The following is a 20,129-nucleotide window of genomic DNA, read 5'->3' as shown; positions in this document are numbered from 1 at the left end:
GAGCTAATGACCCAACCAAAGCCTTATTTACTAAATAAGGCTTTGTAGAGACATTTCTTGAAAGTGTTTTAGAACTGTCATTCCCTATACTACTAGACATATAATACTTTCTGAAAAAGCGTTTCCATACTTATTGAAGATGAATGATATCTGTCTAAAAGGAAGGAAGACTTGGATGCTTACTAATGGTTTCCCCTCTTTCCCAGTCTGATTCTTGGTTCGTCGCAGCAACAGAGACCTGACGATGGTGTTCAGTTTTGTGGTGCCATGAGCTGTGGAAATAATCAAGCAAATCACTTCACAAACATAGACCATAGTTTACGTGCGAAAGGAAGCCCTGAAGCCACAGTCATCATCAGCTGGTAGACAGCATGAAGATCTGCATCACTCAATTGTTGGGGCACACAATAAGCAAGGCCATATATTCCACCTTACTCTGTATAGTATAGTTGCACTTGCTTCTTGACACAGTCACATTAATCACAGTGAGTATCATTCTGCGCCACTATTTCATCAATATCACGGCAGCATGAAGAGTAAATGCTTCAAGCACAAGGCTACAGTAAAGAAAGGGAGCATGGGTGCATACTTTAATGTGATCAATTTACATTCCCGGTGTGGTGTATCAATATTTCAACTTTTAAAGATGAGTTGATGAATGAATGAAACATAAGAAAATGAGTTATCGGCTGCAACTTACATTTTCCTGTGTCAACATGCCTCTTCCATACCTTGTACTCATCAAATGGGGAACATCGGAGAAATCTAAAAATACACATTCACTATCATTTCAGAAGAGAAAGACCTGTTCTGGGCTTCACACACTTTACCTATGTGAGAAATCAGTCGAGGCCTTCAGCTTGATGAGCAAACATATTATTGTCTTGGCAATTCAACCTCCCCAATTACATATAGCATATCTACAAGACTTCAGTCAACTGAACTTCAACACAAGACAAGTCAGCAAAGACAAAGGTTTGCTTTCTTGCTTTCTTGCTTGCTTGCTGGCGTAAAGCCATGTTCCAGCTGTATGTCAGTGGTATGTAAATATACACAAGCATAAATTAAGCACCACCCATTTTCATGTGATAAGATAACACAACACACTGGTCATTCATGATATGGAAATCATGGTCATAATTTCGTTAACTGAACCATCTAAAGTGTCAATCCATCAACTACCAACACTGCTGCTAATTTCACCTGTAATTTAGTTTCTTGTCATATGGGGGGCACTAAAAACATTACCAATAATCATGTCCAAAACTATGGTCACACAGACAATGTCTATGGTCCAACGTACACAAAGTTCTCAAAAAACGTTCACTGTTCAATCCTAAGCCAGCAGTAATGGTGACATCAGTATTTAGTGATATCCTCCCCTCACACAGATAACTGCTGCAACCCTCCACATGCCGCAACCCTCCTCCTCATGCTGGAAATCAAACGCCGAATGCGCACCATTGGAATCCTCTGCCATTCCTCATGAAGAGCCTGGGCTAATTCCTGTAGATTTTGAACGGGTAGATCCCTTACTTGAACTTGACGCCCCAGATGGTCCCATAAATGCTCAATTGGGTTGAGATTAGGGCTTCTTGCAGGCCAAGGTATTCAGTCACCTGCATTGTTCTGCAAGTATGCGATAACAGCACTGGAATGATGGGGCCTAGCATTATCGTCCATAAATACTAGCCAACTGGCAAGACGGTGGTTATCAAAATGCAGGATAACAGCAGCTTCCAGTACTTCCTGTTGGTATCTCTTACCATTGAGTGCCCCTTGAATGGTGATGGGATTCAGCTTACAGTCATAGGAGATACACCCCCACACCATTACAGAGCCACCTCCAAAGGGTTCAGCTGCATGGATCACCCGCTGTTGATAAGCCTCATTACTCCTTCTCACAGCTGTTTAGGACCAGGCATCTTAGTTGATACACACAGCGTGGCTGGCTGAGTCAGGAAGGCAGAGAGAGACAAGGCAGTGCGGTTGGACTGTACATTCCTGAGCCCTGATCTAGACCGCACATGCTATATAAAACCTGCACGTGTGTTGCGGGTATTCCCTTTAGGCACTAATATACAATGGAATTTGGTCAAGGTTGTCACATACATCACTGCTATCTACTATTGTTTAAGAAATGTATGGATGTATTGGATTTATTCAGGCAGAAAGCTGACATTCCGTACATTTTCAAAACATTATAATAAGAAGAATCTGTTCATTTTCAAATCGCTTTAAGAGGTCTTTGTAGAGATTTTCCTGCAATTCAGTATATATGCACATTGAGTGTGTTATCTAATTCTACCAATACAGTCATGCAGTCATATTCAAGCAGGGTATTTGGCCTCAAAATTATAAGGAATTTGGACTCACTGTTTTGAAACTGATAAATCCATCCACTGCAGTTAATAACACACTTTCGGCACAGTAATTCCAGTTTTTTAAAAGTGATTTTCACATATTCTTTCCATTTTGAGTACAAATTCCAACGAAAATAACACTTAAACTTGCTCCATATAGAATACACAAAATGCAGCTTCAAACCTTCTCGGAAGTGCTACTAGAATGTTCAACACCCAGCGTACTCTGTCTGCCACACTGTATGAATGAAACCTATGTTTGCGATAGATTCATGTGAAAACAAACCCTGCTTGAATAAACTGTGTTAATTTCATCTGAAAGATGGTAATTGAGGCTTTACGACAGCGTAAACAGTTTCCTGTAGAAAACCCAGATAAGATAATTGTGACACTTCAACTAAACATACTTTTCAGTTTTACAGGATTCCAGACTGGGTTTGTTTATTGTGACCTCCCTTGTCAAGATTTCTACAGACAGTCATTAATCTTCATTTATGGTTTGCCACAAAGTAAAGTGTTAAGATAACACCAATTATGTTAATACAAACAATGTTAGAGTGGAGAAATAGTGTGAGTTAAGCTTCAGATGGAAAGGGTTGCTAACATGGCCGCCATCTGTAAATGATGATGCCAGCCATAGCAACAGTTAGTACACGCATGCGCAAGCCATGACTGATTACTCTCCTCGCTCTCAGCAGAAGGCAGACTAAAGAGCCTGCCTGGGCCAGATATAAACAGCTGTGTTCTCCAAACTCGCCAACGGCCATCAGTAACACGAAGAAGAAAACAGCTTTCATCGGACTAATGGATCCTGCGCCATATCCTCAGATTGTGGTTTTGCCATTGATTACACCATGCCAAATGTTGAGCCGTGTGAGTAAGGAACGTCTGATTGGACGACAAGCACGGACCTAAGCTTCCTTCGGATGGTGCTGGCTGAGAAAGAACACCCACTCTCCATTGTTCTCTGAAAACTTTGGCACTGGTCATGGGCCTGCGTCTAACTAGGCGAACTAGGGCACGGTCATCACGGGGAGTGGTCTTTCTCAGCCTTCCTGAGTGGGCTTCCAGTGGCCGCATGTTTCCTTACAGGGTGACTTATGACAGTGTGATTGATATTCAGTCTGGACCCATTGCTGCGACAGGACAAACCAGCTTCATGAATACCAGTAATCTGCCATTTGGTATTTTCAGAAAACCTACACCTCAGCATGTCAAAAAAAAGTTCAATTTCAGCACTGATCACTTACTGATGCGTTGATAAGAAAGCAATGAGAATAATTCACTTCACCTTTCTATGCCCCTCAGTCGCTTGTACCATGACAGAACTTTAGCATGAAAAGCATGCATTTGAGTCAGCACGTGAATTTCATGTTAAGTGCATGTGTATTTAGATATAACTGGTTGACTTCTTTTGATCCCTTTTTGTTACAATCGACACTTAATTTTGGTGGTGCTTAATTAATGCTCATTTGTACGATTCATTCTTGACCAGATAAGCCAGTGATTGACATCATCTACATCGATCGGCCTCAGACCACAATATCCCATTAGCCACACCTTCCATGAAGCATCGGCTGCTGAAAACCAACTCAGATCTTAAAGGGTTTGGTCTCACCTGAGAACAGGTCGCTTGTCTCACCTGAGTAGAGAGAATAGTAACATTTGTTGTACCTGAGTACAGCATACACAATGTCATTTGTCTCACCTCAGCAGAGAGTACATATCAAGTAGGTCATTCTGTATGGGTGTTCCTGTCAGAGCCCAGCGGAAATTGGCTCGCAACTTGGACACAGACATGGCAGTCAGACTCTTGTGATTCTTGATATTGTGAGCCTCATCTAGAATGATTCTCTCCCATCCAATCCTGAGCATCATCGGCTGCGGCCCTGACTTGTCTTCCGAATCCTGATACAGCAAGTTGTCACAGTTGAGAAATGTCCACATAATACTGATGATTCCAATACAAAAGAGATGAAATACATTGCGTATACTTTAACATATATCAGTAACTAGGTACCATACAGGGATTCATCAGCACACCCAAAATTATTGCACATACATTGTGACAGGCATGCATGCATTCCTGTATGTGCAAGCCTGAACTAATGACAGAATAACTGTACTGGCCCACTGAGCATTCCACAGTTTCAAAGGGATACCTTACCTTGAAACATTCAATGCACAGTTTCTAATCCATTTAACAACAACTTAAAGCATCTTTTAACATCTTTAGCTATGATGCAGCCTGGAATAAAAAAAAACAAGCATCCCCTCACAGAGACAAATTCCCTATTTAATAGACCACATAGGCAAACACATCCATGTTGACCAGACTGACACAGATGAGGCTCCTTACAGCACTATATGTGAATTCCTATTCTGTCAATGTTCACACATAAAACCTGAATGCACTGTATCACAGCACCTATTTACCTTGTTTACCTTGTTCCCATCTGCTACAGGTTCATCCGCACTCTCCCCTTTGACAACACCCACTTCCTTGCTGACAATGTTGTAGGTGGTCAGCACAATATCGTTCTTTGCAAGCCTGTACACAGCAAGTTAGTTTGTAAACAGAGAGTATCATAAGCTTTAAATCCGAAATGAGTACTGATTCTGAACAGTTATTTAGGTAAGGGCCAATCAAAGAATCAAATAATGGGACAACTTATCCGTTAACTTACTTGAGTATATTTCTTTCCCTGTTAGCACCATGGTAGACTTCAACTCTAAGAAGTCCCGATCGTGTTCGCTTCTCAATCTCCTTCTGCCATTGGTAGATAAGTGAAGCTGGACACACCACAAGTGTTCCGCGTGATGGCACAACTGACGCATCCACTGAGAAAACAAATACTACCAGTGATATAAATGATGCTAACATTTGAAGATTGTCAACATCACAAAGTGACGACCTGCAACGTGGGGACGGGCAACAATGGTGTGAAACACTTCACACAATGATGCACTAATCAGTGTCAGCATACACAGAGTGAGTGAATGCTCCAAGCAAAATCAGCATTTAACCAACAAAAAATCACTGCCAGATCCTGGGAAACAAATCTGTGATAGTATGAGTGAAGTGTTACACATTCTGCCATAAAGACAGATATTGAAGTTACATGACATAATAACTGTGGTTACAATCTGGAATTCTTTCACTCAAGTCATAACAGACTAACCATAGCAATATGAAACAACCAGATGTTACTTTAGAGAAGTCTAGCATCTCCCATGACAGGATCTAATGGCATGAAGTCCTTGATTCAGTGGGGGTACTACAGACAGAGCAAGACGACACTTGAACTTACACTTCTGTAGCTCCTTGTCTCTGTTGAGCCAGGCAGACTTTTCCTCATCAGTGCCAGCTTCCTGCATCTCACGCTGTTTCACAACATGTGAGATCATTGTCAACGTCTTCCCAAGTCCCATATCATCAGCTGCAAATACAACACAGGTGTGAGATAACTTTTGTTCTGTTGTGACATGTAACAACCCTGCATTCTGACTGGCTTATTGATGATATCATAATAAAGTTACACCATAGTTCTGTTGAAAAATGTAAGTGCAGTCCATATTTCACTGATAGAAACATCTACATCTACAGCACCCAAGAGAGTGTAATGAGACATTCAGGCATGAACACACCAGGTGAGATGTATGTTCAACACCACAGCCTCTAAAACATTTACAAGTTAGCTGTTATGAATACATACAAAAGAAAAGAACATGAAATCAGTAACATTACTGTCATTTCGAAAGGTGACACACAATGCTTCCTCATATAAGTTATGATACAAAAACATCTAAAAGAATGGACAGAAGGGAAAATATTTTGTGTCATCCACAAAGGATACTTGTGATTCTGTTTCCAAAGAAGGGGCTATATTTTGCAGCACAACAGGTTATAGAAACCATGTTTAACAGAAGTACTGCAGAAAATTACCCAGAATTCCACCACATGGCGTTTGTTTCTCTCGCCATGCCATCCACGCTAGGGCCTGTCTCTGGTGAATCATGAGGGGGACAGTCAAACCCTTGGGGTCCTCCAGCTCCTCGTTCTCTGAGGGACATGACTCTAACTGTCTGGAAACAGGGGAGATAATCCATGTGATATAGTACACTAAACAATCAGGTCATCATTGATTTCGAATCTCATCTTAACTAACAAAAGCTGATACACAGGTACCTGGAAAAAATTACAACAGACAAGTTCAAAACGGAGTAATATCTTGACACACATAGGCATAAGTTATGGTGATAACAATGCTTAACATTGTGGTCAATTTTAGTTACTGGATGCATGTGCTTTCAAAAAGCATAAACATCTTACACTATTTCATCCAGTCACAGCCGTCACAAGTCTCCTTTCAGTTGTTTTAATACAGTGCCTGCACAGGGAGCATGTGATTCTAATTTAGTGTAGAGTAACCTTGAAAGGAATGTTTGTTGTGATGCTTTTCTAAGAGAGATTTCTCATTGAGAAATGGGATGTCTTTGTAGGGTGATAAGTCACTTGTGCTGCTTGGTGTCATGAAAGAGGGGCTTTCAAGAAGGTGACATTTGGTGCAAAACTGGGTTTGATGTGTTCTCCTTCCTGTGCTTGGGAAATGACCCAGGCAAATTGTCCAAAAATTGTGTTTTATTGTAGTTTAAGGCCTAACTGTACCCATGTGTACATGGAATGGCTGTTGATAGTCTGGATGAGTTTTAAAAGAAATATAAGGTTACTATAGAAGTCTATGTGAAAACATTTGGTGTTGTGTATTCTTTAAAACACCCACCACCACAACGGACTCCTTTTAGTAGGCAAGCATCACAACAGAGTAGTCTCCCTTTAAAGATGCCTGCCATCACAAGTCACCACTTACTTGTGGAGTTTTTCAAGAGCCTCCTTAGTGATGGAGGAGACTTCTCGAAGTCTTGCCCCAGTCATCCTGCCTCCATACAGCTGCATGGCCTGAGGCTTAGCTGAAACAAATGTGTGGAATAAATCATTCCAAATTGCTCCATGATTTAGATCATATTACACTTGACCATGCCCAGCGTAATGTCAATTTCATGTAGTAACTATGGCAACTTACTTGCATACATCTGCTGCAGCACATGTTGAGGAATCTGAACCGCGTGCTGTAGAAGAGATGTCTGACGCGGTCCAGTACTTCCTTCAGATTTCATTAAAACTTTGGAACCGTCTGGCATCACTTTGATCACTTGTGGATCATTTACTTGTCCAGCCCCAACTGTCTTGGTCTGAGGACCTGGACGGACAGTTTCTGGCCCTTTTTCTTTGTCCACAGAGATGATTCCTGAAAGAATTTGTAGATATCTGGGTAGAAATTTCCTTGTCATTATCTGAGAACACCAAGTGTGTCTGAGGAGCATAATTGTGATCTTTGCTGTCCATGTTTTCATAGAAACATGGCCTGGAGTTTTATGTAATAGTCAGTCTATGTAAACTCCACCACTGAGTCTAACAAAACCTAGTAGAAGGTCGCGTCAGGTAACCTTTGAGCGACAAATGTCTGTCCAATCAAACGCAAGACAGTTAAATAGATTTAACCAATCAAACAACGGCTACTATTTAGGGATCGGAGGGACTTTCAAAATATTCATGTCACTGACACAGATCTCTCCACAAACAAATTCACCTGCAGTATACACGCGTTGGGGTTTCTGTTGACACTGTTACCATTAGCTAATACTTCCGCAAGATAACATTATTGAATATTGCTAAAAACACTATTTTCAGCGACTGTTTACTCACCGTTGTCATGGTTGTACGTACGCAGTGTGTACCACCTGGAAGCGAGCGTGCCCTACATAGCATTCGGAATCGTTCGGGTATGAACCTTTTCGAGATAAAAAGTTCAAAAGGTATGTGCAAATATGCACTTTCGCGATTTGGTAAACTGTCTTCTGATTGGTCAGTCTCAAAGGTTACCTGACGTGACCTCCCATAAGGTTTTGTTAGACTCAGTAGTGGAGCATAAGTTTCCTTTGACTGATTTAATAGTAAAACTGTTTAAGTCATATGAAGACATATCAGCATATAATAACTAATACATAAACCAAGGATCGGAGGGCAAATCTTTAAATCAATGCATCATGGCACAATATGGGGAGACAACTCTGAACAGCCAATGACTGTCTTGGAATTTCAGACTGTATTATCTCTAGTTAAATGTGCTACAAAAGCTACAAACATTTCCTGACCAACCTATGTATTACTTCAGCTAAAAGAATTCGAACAAACCTGTAGAGGTTGCAGATTCTTTGAATAGAGTCCTCCTTGGGGTACTTATAAGCATTTAAATGTTCTTGGGACAGTTGTAACTATATTTTTTCAATAAAAATATGTACAAAACAAAAAACATCGTTTTTGTCTTGTGAGACCACCCCTACAGGGCCTCTGGCCCAGTGACAGCCAAAAGCAGGTAACTCTTCAGACTAAAGCCTCCCGCAAAACACTTCCGTTCTGTAAGCAATACAGACAGAATTTGGGGAGGTGGGTGGCCATACCCCAAGGAGGACTCTATTCAAAGAATCTGCAACCTCTACAGGTTTGTTCGATTCTTTTTCATGGAGATCCTTCTTGGGGTACTTATAAGCATAAGCCAGACTCCTAAAGACTGATCTTAAGGAGAGGCATTCTGTCTGCTCATAAACCTGACATAAGATGATAACCTTTATTACGAACTGAAAGTAACAAGGAATCAAACTTATCTGGTCACGTGACCTTCTGTGCCTTGCAGCGGGTGTGCGGACCAGGGCCAGGCTAGTACACAGTCTAACCCTACCATTCTACAAGAAAGCCGTAGGGTGCCTATAAAAAATTCCCCTCCCCCCCAACCCCCATTTTTTCCAAAACACGGGAGCCAGGACAGGCGACCGATATATCGAGTTCAATTCTCAGGCACCGGCCAAGGTGCTAGGGACGGACTCAGACAGTCTAGACCGGTAACTAAAAATACCACCACCATAATAGAGCCCACCACCGGGATAAAAGATGGTTTTCAGTAAGACACCACCACCAGTCTACTTGTTGCAGCTACAAAGTCCAATGATCGTTCATCAATTGCGTGGGCAGCTCAATCGGCTAGGGCACTCGTGCCCTGCCCACTGGTGAGAACTGACTGGCCAAACCGAGCACACTCGCTTGACGTCTGACTAACTGGTAATGACTGATGAACGTGCTCACTCGGCTCCAAATAGCCGCGGAGCAGATCTCCTCAATGGGCAAGGCAGATGCATATGCCTTAGAGGTCGCCACAGCCTTAACCGAATGAGCTTTCAAACCTTCAGGGGGCGTACGACCTTTCGAGGTGTATCCCATACAAATGGCAGAGACAAGCCACCTAGATATGGTCTGCTTGTTCACCGGAAGGCCAGCCTTGCCACCACCATAACAGCAGAACAATTGATCATTCTTCCTAATGTCTTTTGTTCGTTTGATATAAGCCCTAAGGGTCTTACGGACATCTAAGACGTGAGCACGTCGAAGAGAGGTACCGGGCAGTGAATTCTGTGTGAAAGCAGGGAGCTCAGTAGGCGCCGTTACGTGAAAGGTGCTATCTCTCTTAGGACGGTAAGTATCTGGCAATCGAATGCTCACTCTATCTTTGTGGAACACCGTTAATTCAGGGTTGGCGGACATAGCATGTATGTCGCCCACCCGCCTGCCAGAAGTTACCGCCACAAGAAAAGCAGTCTTCCATGTCAACAGCTGGAGGGAAAGAGCCGACAGGTTGTGAAAAAGAGGACCGGGCAGCCAATCAAAAATGACTGGCAAGTCCCACAGGGGACTAATCCGCCGGACAGACGGACGGATTCTGTTCACGCCTGCAAGGAAGCGCTGAACTAGAGGGTGCTGCCCTAATAATGCACCGTCAACAGGAATGTGGAAGGCAGAGATTGCCGTGGAGTAACCTCTAACTGTAGAAGCGACCAGACTGGCTCCCAGTTTAGATTGTAGAAACTACAACACAGACACTAGATCTGCAGAAAAGGGATCGAGAATCCCCCTGTCGACACACCAGCACGCATAACAGGCCCATCTATCCTCATATTGAACGTTCGTCGAATCCCTCTGCGAAGCCAGAATTGTGTCTGCAACTGATGCAGGAATTCCTCTCGCATGGAGGCGACTCATAACAGCGGCCAAGCCACCCACTGAATCCTGGGATTCGGGTGCGGCACTCCGTTCTGGGCTAGTAAGTCCAGTCTAAAGGGTAATAGTACAGGAGGCAGGAGGTAATAGTACAGATCTACCTGGAATGATCCGAACAACTGGGAAATAATCCTGAATATCCCCCGATGCAGCATCCACTCATGTGGGGCTAGTATACGTCTCGATAGTGCATCCGAAAAAGCTGCTGTTGCCGCGACTGCGGCAACGCAGGACCCTTGCCTTCGCCCTTCGCCCTCTTGCTTCATTTGTGTTGCAGTGGAGCAGTCCACTTAGCACCCTCCTTCGCCGGCGCCGAAGGGTAAGACGAAGCAAGAGTGGGAGGCCGTTGGTGAGACAAGGAGGGTTGCTCCAACAAGGGCTTAGAGTCCTTGAAGGTGCTAACAGCCTCCGCGGCCTCCCGCACAACCTGCAGTGCCCCAGGGAAGACGGAAGACCCCAACCTGTAGGGCAGTGCTAGGAGTGCCTGCTGGGTAGCGGGTGAGTACCGGGCTACAGACAACCATAGCCGCAGCAACCCCATGACGGTCACCATCATCTAGCTGGCACAGCACCTAATGCTGTCCCACGCCAGATGAGAGTGCACATCCGTAAGCTGCCAGCCCAACACTGCCGACGGAGAGTCGTCAACAGCGCTCCCATGGTCCAACAGTTGCCCCTGCAAAGAAAGGTAAGTTGAGTGAACCACAACTCTCAGCTGCTGGGCCGCACACCTATACAATTCCTCGAAGGAACGATAGGCGGACCTAGGCGTCGGAGCGGCCGTGGAGAAGGGCGGCAGCCGCCGGCCCTGCCTGGCCGAGGCCAAGGAAGAGGAGGAGGACCCCCCCCAGGGTGACCGAGGCGTACACACACTCGTCCACCACTGGCGGTTCGAACAGTGAATCCTCATCCAACTGATACCGGCGGCTGATCTCCGGGAGATCAAAGCGCGACCTGGTCCCTGAAAGGAGGGGATTCACTATCTCCCCGACAAGCGATGGGAGCATGCGCAACCTCTCCTTGGCGACCTTCTTAGGCGCAAACGCCTCCCCGGGAAGCCGAAACTCCAAGGGGTCGGGCTCTGACACAGGAATGGAAACCTGAGGCAAGACCTCGCCAATTTTCTCCCGAACCTGTCTAAGGGACAAACCGAACGAGTATGGGACCTCCGTCTCGCACTCCTCCCCAATCCCCTCCTCCTCCAAATCTATCTCCTCACGCTCCTCGGACAGGGAATTCTCGCCGTAAAGCGAACCTGCCGAGGGCGCTACCGAGACTGAGCACGAAGGAACAGAAGGACTGAGAAGGACCGAGACACTAGGTTTGCCCCTGCCACAGCCCGAGCTAGGTCACCTGGGCACCTGAAACAACCAGCCCACCGGAGGGTTACTCAACTGCCCAGGGAAAGGACTGGGTGCCCCCAGCTGCTTGGCAGCACTAGGCTGCCTGCCCACTGTGGCACTAGGCGCGCTCACCAGAGTCGAACCGCCTACACCGGGCGTCATTGCCCAACTTGCTCCACGGGTCAAGCTGGGGCCGACTGCCCTAGGCAAATCCGCCGGTGTGCCTGAAGCACAGGATGGTTGCCCTGAGGGAGGAGTGTTCTCCGAGCCTAAGCCCGGCCCGCTGCCTCCCTCAAATGAACCACCATGTCCGCTCAATGAAGATCGGGCGTCGAGCTCCTTACGGAAACCAGACAGCGCCGCTACCATTGACTGGACCGAGGACATTTGCTGCTGAAACAAGGCATTAATGGATTCAACAGATATTAATGGTGTTTGAGAAGAAGGGGGTGGTGCAGGGGATACAGTGGCAGGAGAAGGGGAAGGGTCCCTAGCAACCCTGGCCTTCTTAGCCAACCCCTCCAAAGAGGAAGCTGCGCTTTTCTTTTTATGTGAACGCTTGGAAGGAGGGTCCTGTGCCCAAATATCCGCCCCCCCAGCCTTAAGCATGTTGGAGTAAAACAAAAAGTCAGCATGTCGTGACTTTCTTGTCTGGGGAGTGAATTCCGCGCACACATCACATGACTGGTCGTCATGGTGACATTCAACTAGGCACCTTAGACATGCGTTGTGAAGGTCCTTGGCCGGGATAGAAGATTTGCATGTTGAGCAGGATTTAAACTGCAAAACATCAAATAACCCCTAGTGTTGTGTAATGTAACAATAAATGAAACAAGACACACATGGGCGCAAAGCTAAATAACTATAACTACCTGGGTAGTTAAGGTAAAAGCTAAGTGCCACTACACCATAATTTACAACAAATTTATACAAAATTGCAGTAAATATGGAAATAATACCAATAAAACGTATGAAACAGTATAGCTGAGCCAACGCTTACTTTAAAAAGACCGCCATAGAAACTTAAAAGTTTTGGAGGGAAAAAAGCTTGCCTTCCACCATTTTGCCAACCACGTGGCTAACAACAGGGACAGCAAAATGTTACAACATTTTGGACAAGCAAACTGTAAAAAATTATTCCTAGAGTGCCCATGCATCTAATAAAGAAACCATACATAGAATTTGAGTCTCTGTGTTACTCATCTTAGAACTTGTCTTGTGTCTTAGAATGCAAGAATCTCTCAGAGCGCTGTAGCACGCCTTCACAGGCGGGCGACAAAAAAGGAAGTGTTTTGAAGAGTCTGAAGAGTTACCTGCTCTTGGCTGTCTTGGGGCCAGAGCAAGACAAAAACGATGTTTTTTGTTTTGTACATATTTTTATTGAAAAAATATAGTCACAACTGTTGCAAGAATTTAAAGAACATTTAAATGCTTTTAAGTACCCCAAGGAGGATCTCTATGAAAAAGAATCAGTGGTTCTGTACATATGCCTAGTGATCTTAGATTTTCATGGATACATAAGTTGTGTTACATAAGTATTGCTTCTCACCTTTAGCAACCCTCTCGTCCAGCTGCCTGACACTGGTACTGAGGGAGTCTATTATCTGCGTCAGTTTCACACCTCCATCCGGAAGATTGGACAGTTTCACTTTACGAGCAATTTCCTGCAGAATAAATAAGGTCATTAGAGACAAAGCAAAGGTATTCAGAATGGAGAAAAATCAAACAGCTTTTCTGAAATGTACTACTGAAAAGGTAACGATAAATTAATTCAAAAATTCTTTGAACAAATGATATAGTTATTTCACTATAAATGTGAAAATATCAGTGAGGAATGGCCTACAATCAATCCCACAAGTCCACTAACCTTGTTTCTATGAAGAGCTTGAAGCAAATCTCTCTTTCGAGAGATGGCTTGTTGCAAGGTGAGGTCCAAGTAAGGGTTGTCTTCCCCTTTTCCCAAACCCATCTTCTGGACTTCATTACTTAGAGAGTCCACAGGTGACTGATCCTTTGTAGGTTCAGGTGGTGGGTGTTCAGACTGTAAGAAATCAGAATAAAGTCTGTACTCTTTTGAGACTCACTATCCCAAAAAGGTCCAGGGATAACCGCGGTACTAGAAGAGTCAGGGGCTGTTATTAAGAGTCTACTAACAATATTGGGCCAGTAGCTGTGTCAAGTTATCATAAACAACCATTTAGACTTATAACCATGACATGACATTCGGTGTCTTCACCTTACTTTACTTAATCAGGTTAATTCTCATATTACCATTCTTCACTTTTCAGTTTTGACAAAAGACAAACTGGATGCCTAAAATCAAATCATTTGAATTGAACTCTTTGTCTGCTGTTCAAGATATATTAACCAGATAGATATTGCGACAATATCTATACAAACATACACTTGCAAAATTAACATCAACTTAGCCTGAAATTCAAGTTCGGGAAGACAAACATGACCTTCTGTTAAAGGATTAAAAGTGCAACACTGACAGGACACTCTGCCCTTGAATCATCAAGAAGATTATAGTGTTGCTCAGGAGTTTGAGCACCTGAACCTACCTTGGTTTGTCCTGTCCGATGTGAACTCTCCACCTCTTGCCCTCTGTATGATGTGAAGCTGGATTTACCCTCAACTGCCATTGCCTTACTTTTAGGTGTCCTTTTGGCAAGACTGTGGAAGCTTGGCGTGTTATCATCATCACTGCTGTCGTCAACAACTACCACCTCTGGTTCAGTTTTGTCACGATTTACATGTTTTTCCTTGTTCTCTTCGACCTTCTGCTTGACATCCACTTCTTTCTGCTTGATGTATGCTTCTTTCTGCTTGACATCTGCTCCTTTCTGCTTCATGTCTGCTCCTTTTTGCAGCATGTCTGCTTCAGACTTTCCATCTGATTTTGAATAATTTCTTCCACTGGGTTCAACTTCTTCAGATTTTGAAGAAAACTCACTTCCTGTAGTCATCTCACTACTGTTTTTACAACAGTTGACTTCATCAGTATTTTTGCCAGAGTCCGCTAAGTCGCTATTTGATGAGGATGTCTTCTTATTGCTTGAAGTCTCTTCTGTACTTTTACAAGATACATCACCTTCCTTCACTGCAGACTTATCTCTGTCTTGATAATTGTAATCCTTCAGGGCTGACTTACTCTGAAACAATCAACCATTCTCAACTAAACCACACAAGAAAAACAGCCATAAGTACTGAGTGGGTTGGATTGAACAATCTGAACAATAGTCTAGCAACAACTTTCAAAGAAAAAACAAGCTGCAGCTTTAACAAGGAAACCCCACTAAGACAAAGTATGATGAATATTTTCCCTGCCAAGTCCCAGCACGAAGCAGAACAATTTGCTATCAGCTGATCAGAAGAATCAAACAACTGACCTTCCATTCTCCATGCTGACAATACTTGTCTAAAAATCATACTCAAGAAAAGCAAAGGCAATCCACAGGTTTTCCAGTAATTTTCTGCAGTACAAGCACTGAAGCATTACCTGAGTTGAGAAGTTGTAGCATCCACACCACGTCTTGTTGTTTCTCCCATCAGCACACCTGTAGTAACACCTGGAAACAGCAGCAACATCCTGCACAACATTCAAAATCAACTCCAGTCCTTAGACCTGAAGTGGACTGAAAACCACTCAGACCCACAGCTTTTGTTTTCTGTTGGTCCTAATGACCAACAGCTTTTTCACCTCCAAAAACTAAGAGTACTATAATTCCATATTGAAAGATGGTTCATGGTTCTGGGTCCTTAGTGCTTGTACATCTTCAAGGTGAAGGACACTGGTCCTGCACTGATTATAGGCCTCTACAAGGTATGCATCACATGTCATAAAACCACAGGAAAGTCCAAGATGAGCCTTCAAAGACATTCCTTATCATATTCGATTTTCATGACGGGAAAAGTTGCATTTGTTAGAAATTTTTTGGGTGTTGTTCAACGCCGCACAGAGCAATGTTCCAGCTATATGACAAAAGCCTGACAATATTCGAAGTACTGCCAACACAATCCAGTGGCTGACGTCATGACCATCAATCTAAGCCATTGCAATATAATGACATGTGTCGGTGAAGTCAGCAGGTCTCATCAATTGATCCCAAAAGTTGCCACTTATGAGAAGCATAGGTTGCTGAAGACCAATTCCAAACAGCATCTTCACATGATCCATTTGCATGAAATGAACCCTAACACCCTTTCTGATCTAAGTTAGTGCTGTTTCCATGGAAATTTGCAACTTCCAATTTCTAAAAATATCAAAGGAACCAAGTTTCCACTAGATCTATTAAGGTGCCAAGTTTGGTGGAGCAACCCTGTCCAGTTTTCATGTGGTACAGAAACATCTTGCATGGAAAAAGACTACTTAATATCTCATTAAAGCCATAAAGCAACCCATTTTAACGCCTATGGCAACATTGCACTAGCACTGTTTGCACTCACCTCTTATCCCCAGACTGTTTCCCCATGACCATTCTCTGCAGCTCCACAAACTCCCCAGGATGGTTCGGACAACACTTCGGTGGCAGGCTAGGACAGATACATACAGTAGAAGTGAAATGGCATAAAATGGTAATACTAATGCCACAGTATTTGGCCTTCAGTTCGGTGTACCAAAATGAAATCCCAAAATTCTGTATTTTCGGTTTTCACGTCATCATTTCTATCTAGTCACAAACTGACAGTTTTGTTCACTAAAAATAACAAAGAATATGGTTATTGTTTTCCATGCTATGAAACAATGTACAGTTACACTCGTCAGTTTTCTGCATTTATATAAGCATATTTCTTATACTGACCCAAAGCCTATGCACCACAATTTGTGCAGTACTGTGTTAACAGCACATCGTTCACTCCTAATAAACAGTGGAATAACACGACTACTGACACAGTGGTCAGGTTTTCTTTCAAATTCATTTGCTTACAATTTTTCAAGGTCACCAATACTAAAATATCACAACCATTTTCTGCTTACAGCCTGGAGATCATGAGAAGTAACAAGGCAATGATTGATATTAGCAGCTGATGAGTCTGGCATAATTAAAACTAGTATTACTACATCATGTATTGTAACCAGTGGCAACCACCACATTGCTCACAATGAGCAAGTATTAATGTTTGTTTGTAAGAAACCATTCTTGAGTATCCTGTGTCATATACATAGAGTAACAGCACTCACAGAACTTTCACTTCTGGATTTTTAAAATTAGTCAAGATGCCTGGCAGACATACCATTTATTCATTATTCAGAGGTTCTAAAAAATTCAGAATTTTAGCCTTCAATTTGCTACTAGTCATACCTGGATTTTATATGTCCTCAGCAAAAAATACACTAGTTTTGAATTAATAGAACATCAAACTTTTATGACTGTTTCCTGCTGAGCTGAAAGGATATGACCATTCAAACCAAAAACACTTGACATCATTTTTATGCAAGATATGCATGATGCTATCATATCATGCAGAGTGCAACACTGTCAAAGAATCATATTACTGCACCAACATTAAAAGTTGACTGGTTCACTGTAGATTATTCTCGCATAGGATAGTTGTAAAATCGCTGATATCCAGAAATGTCATCCCTTCATAATACTTAACAATGCTACCACAATTGAGAGAATATGATAGCAAGTTCTTGTGTTGATGTTGACCACAGTCGCCTTCCTCAGGGACAATGCAATGTCAGACTTTGGAATAGACGACTGATTGCACTAAGTTCTAGAATAATGTAGGTGGCTGTTCTGTGACCAAAACATGTCAAGTTAGACAAATAACGGATTGCAGGACTTTAAATGAGATATACTTTTCCACAAAGAAGTGCATTCACTCGGCTGATACATAGCATGTCAGTAAGTATGGTTTTATACTGCCTTAGCAGTATTCCTGCAATATGATGGCAAGATACACCAGACATGGGCTTCAAAGGCAAATCAACTATGGGTCTTCCGCACAAGAAGCAATTGCATAACCACTAGGTGAACATTCATAATTTATGGCTAGGGGGGTAAGTTGATGATGATTTTAAAAGGGTCAGCTATTTTGCCATGGCAAGGTGGAGGGGGTCATCGGTTTTATACACATGTTCTTGGGGTTGGGTCATTGATTTTGTACATGACAAGCAGGGGGCTCACTTACTTTGTACACTAATTTTAGGGGGGTCATTCACATTGTACTACTCCATCAAATTCATCATCATCCCACCCCACCCCCATAGCCATTAATTATGAACGGTCCCAGTTACGAAACACCCCAAATAGAACAGATCATGCACGGATATACTTATGTAAATATAGATACACATATACAAGATACTTGATACTGTTGATACAAATTTTTGTAAAATGGAACAAGCATCAGTATGCAATGTGATACAAGAGGATGAGATACTAGCTGAAGATTAACCTACGATGTTTGTTGTACGAAGTCGCATTGTCCATCAGAATTATCCATGCACAGGTAGAAACTCTTGCCTTTGTTGGGTCCTGGCTTGGTGCCTGTCTTCAGAGAACATGGCCTACCTGGACAATATAAAAGTTTGTATGGATACAGAGCATCAAAATCTCGGCTGTTCCTACCAGCTATCCGAGATGTAGCCGAGAGCCGCGATGCGGTCCTATACAGTCAAGACATGTCTTGACTGTATAGGACCGCATCGCGGCTCTCGGCTATCCGAGATGTAAACTGATCAGTGATTGTGTCCACTCAGAGATCTCTTGATCGAATACTGAATTAACAATTTGGCATAAAATTCACGTAAAAAACTGAATACATGATGACATCCTTATGTACACATTGGTCGATTGGAGTGATATCTCTAAAACACGACGAACAATTATTAAAAGATTTTCGTGAAAAAGCATTCTTCGTTGTACACTGACACAGCCCAGATTATTTCTCATTCTGAAAAAACTACGTCATGTAATCATATTTTATATATTTATTCAGGCAATGGCACCACAGAAAGTCAAATCGAAAATAGAAACACGTCATTTCATCCTTAGTTTACTTACGAAAGGCCCCAATCCCCATATAGGAGCCCCTCATATACAAACATCTCCATCCCGAGACAGTATTTCTACCGTGCTGTCACATGTGACGATGTCAGTGTCATCTGTATACTTACTGTGTTTTGGACACGGTATGAGTTCCATTGTTTGGGTAATTTTCGAAATAATTTGTTTCGGTCTTGAGACATTTGTCAACTCAAATGACGCGGTTCAGGAAGCGAACTCAAAATTCAATTACTTCCTGGAGTGTCAGTGTCGTCAACCAATGAAAACCCAAGGAAACCTAGTTTCCGTCCATTTCCGGTATGGGAACTCTAAGCAATGCTGGGGTTGGAATTCAAGCACGTAAAAGTTAAGCATTTACTTTTACCACCGGGGAACTAATAAATGTAATTATTCTCTTGACAAGGTTTGTCAAAATCGGGCTGGGGCTGACATCTCTCTGAAATCGGTTATTTCAAATAAACCTTTAGAATGTGTCAGTAAATATTCTCATTGACAAAGTTTAATGAATCAAACATGTCCACAGACTTTTGCCGTAAAATAAGCAAACCAGGATACACTGTAAATGAGATTCTTCAATTAAGCATTAAAACAGGAAAACAGGTAAACAGGTAAGGTATATATCGTATCGAGGATAGTAGGGTGTGTATTTTTTTATAAATCCATTCTTCAGTAAAATGCACTTTCAAGAACACGGTCTTACCTCTTTACATAATAAACTTGTTGCTGTATCCTCAGCCCTTGGGCACCCCTTTCTAGATCCTTAGCCCTTAGGCACTCCCCTTCTAGATCCTTAAGCTTAGTGAGTAAAGGTTAGGGTTGGCTTACCTTTGGTGCGAGTATATCCATCTGAAAAGAAAATCGGAAAAATTGCGCCCGGTAATATGCACTACTCCCAAACTTCTTAAACTGAAAATAAAATCAGGTAGGATATCGATCTGTCATACAGAGGATGGTGGGATATGTATTTTTTGTATGTCGGTTCTTCAGTAAAATATACCTTTCGGCACACGGCCGTACCTTTACATTAAAATTAATTTCTTATATTAAATAATAAAATAGGGTATCTGTCGTATCGAGGAAAGTAGGGTATTTTAATCTGTTTATATATTGTTATAACGTTTACAACCCATTGAATTTCCGTTTGTTAGATCTTTAACCCAGTTCGAGGCAATACGTTAACTATCTAAACAAACCAATCAAAACTAGTTTTATTTTATTTTAAGAAACGCTTAAG

At 42.6% G+C, this 20,129-nt stretch overlaps 1 protein-coding gene across 2 annotated transcripts in view; it reads right to left on the bottom strand.

The window, feature by feature from the left end:
- LOC137265910 (transcription termination factor 2-like) overlaps positions 1-19,156 on the bottom strand; it is a 41,393-nt gene extending 22,237 nt beyond the window's left edge. Inside the window, exons 1-16 of one of the 2 annotated variants that reach the window (XM_067801386.1) lie at positions 19,006-19,156; positions 18,289-18,400; positions 16,326-16,412; positions 15,379-15,448; positions 14,441-15,031; positions 13,744-13,917; positions 13,426-13,540; positions 7,448-7,672; positions 7,235-7,334; positions 6,310-6,449; positions 5,675-5,803; positions 5,051-5,204; positions 4,800-4,914; positions 4,072-4,271; positions 701-765; positions 184-272 (exon numbers count right to left, since the gene is read on the bottom strand). In XM_067801386.1, coding sequence (XP_067657487.1) covers positions 184-272; positions 701-765; positions 4,072-4,271; positions 4,800-4,914; positions 5,051-5,204; positions 5,675-5,803; positions 6,310-6,449; positions 7,235-7,334; positions 7,448-7,672; positions 13,426-13,540; positions 13,744-13,917; positions 14,441-15,031; positions 15,379-15,448; positions 16,326-16,412; positions 18,289-18,400; positions 19,006-19,033 — 2,394 coding nt within the window. In that variant the 5' untranslated portion in view covers positions 19,034-19,156. Of the gene's footprint in view, positions 1-183; positions 273-700; positions 766-4,071; positions 4,272-4,799; positions 4,915-5,050; positions 5,205-5,674; positions 5,804-6,309; positions 6,450-7,234; positions 7,335-7,447; positions 7,673-13,425; positions 13,541-13,743; positions 13,918-14,440; positions 15,032-15,378; positions 15,449-16,325; positions 16,413-18,288; positions 18,401-19,001 lie in introns of both variants that reach the window. The other variant, XM_067801387.1, reaches the window with a different exon arrangement.
- Between the last annotated feature and the right edge of the window lie 973 nt (positions 19,157-20,129).

This window comes from Haliotis asinina, chromosome 15 (assembly GCF_037392515.1).
Source record: "Haliotis asinina isolate JCU_RB_2024 chromosome 15, JCU_Hal_asi_v2, whole genome shotgun sequence".
NCBI lineage: Eukaryota > Metazoa > Mollusca > Gastropoda > Lepetellida > Haliotidae > Haliotis > Haliotis asinina.
Note: the sequence above shows the minus strand (reverse complement) of the source record. Positions and strands in the feature narration are given on the sequence as shown.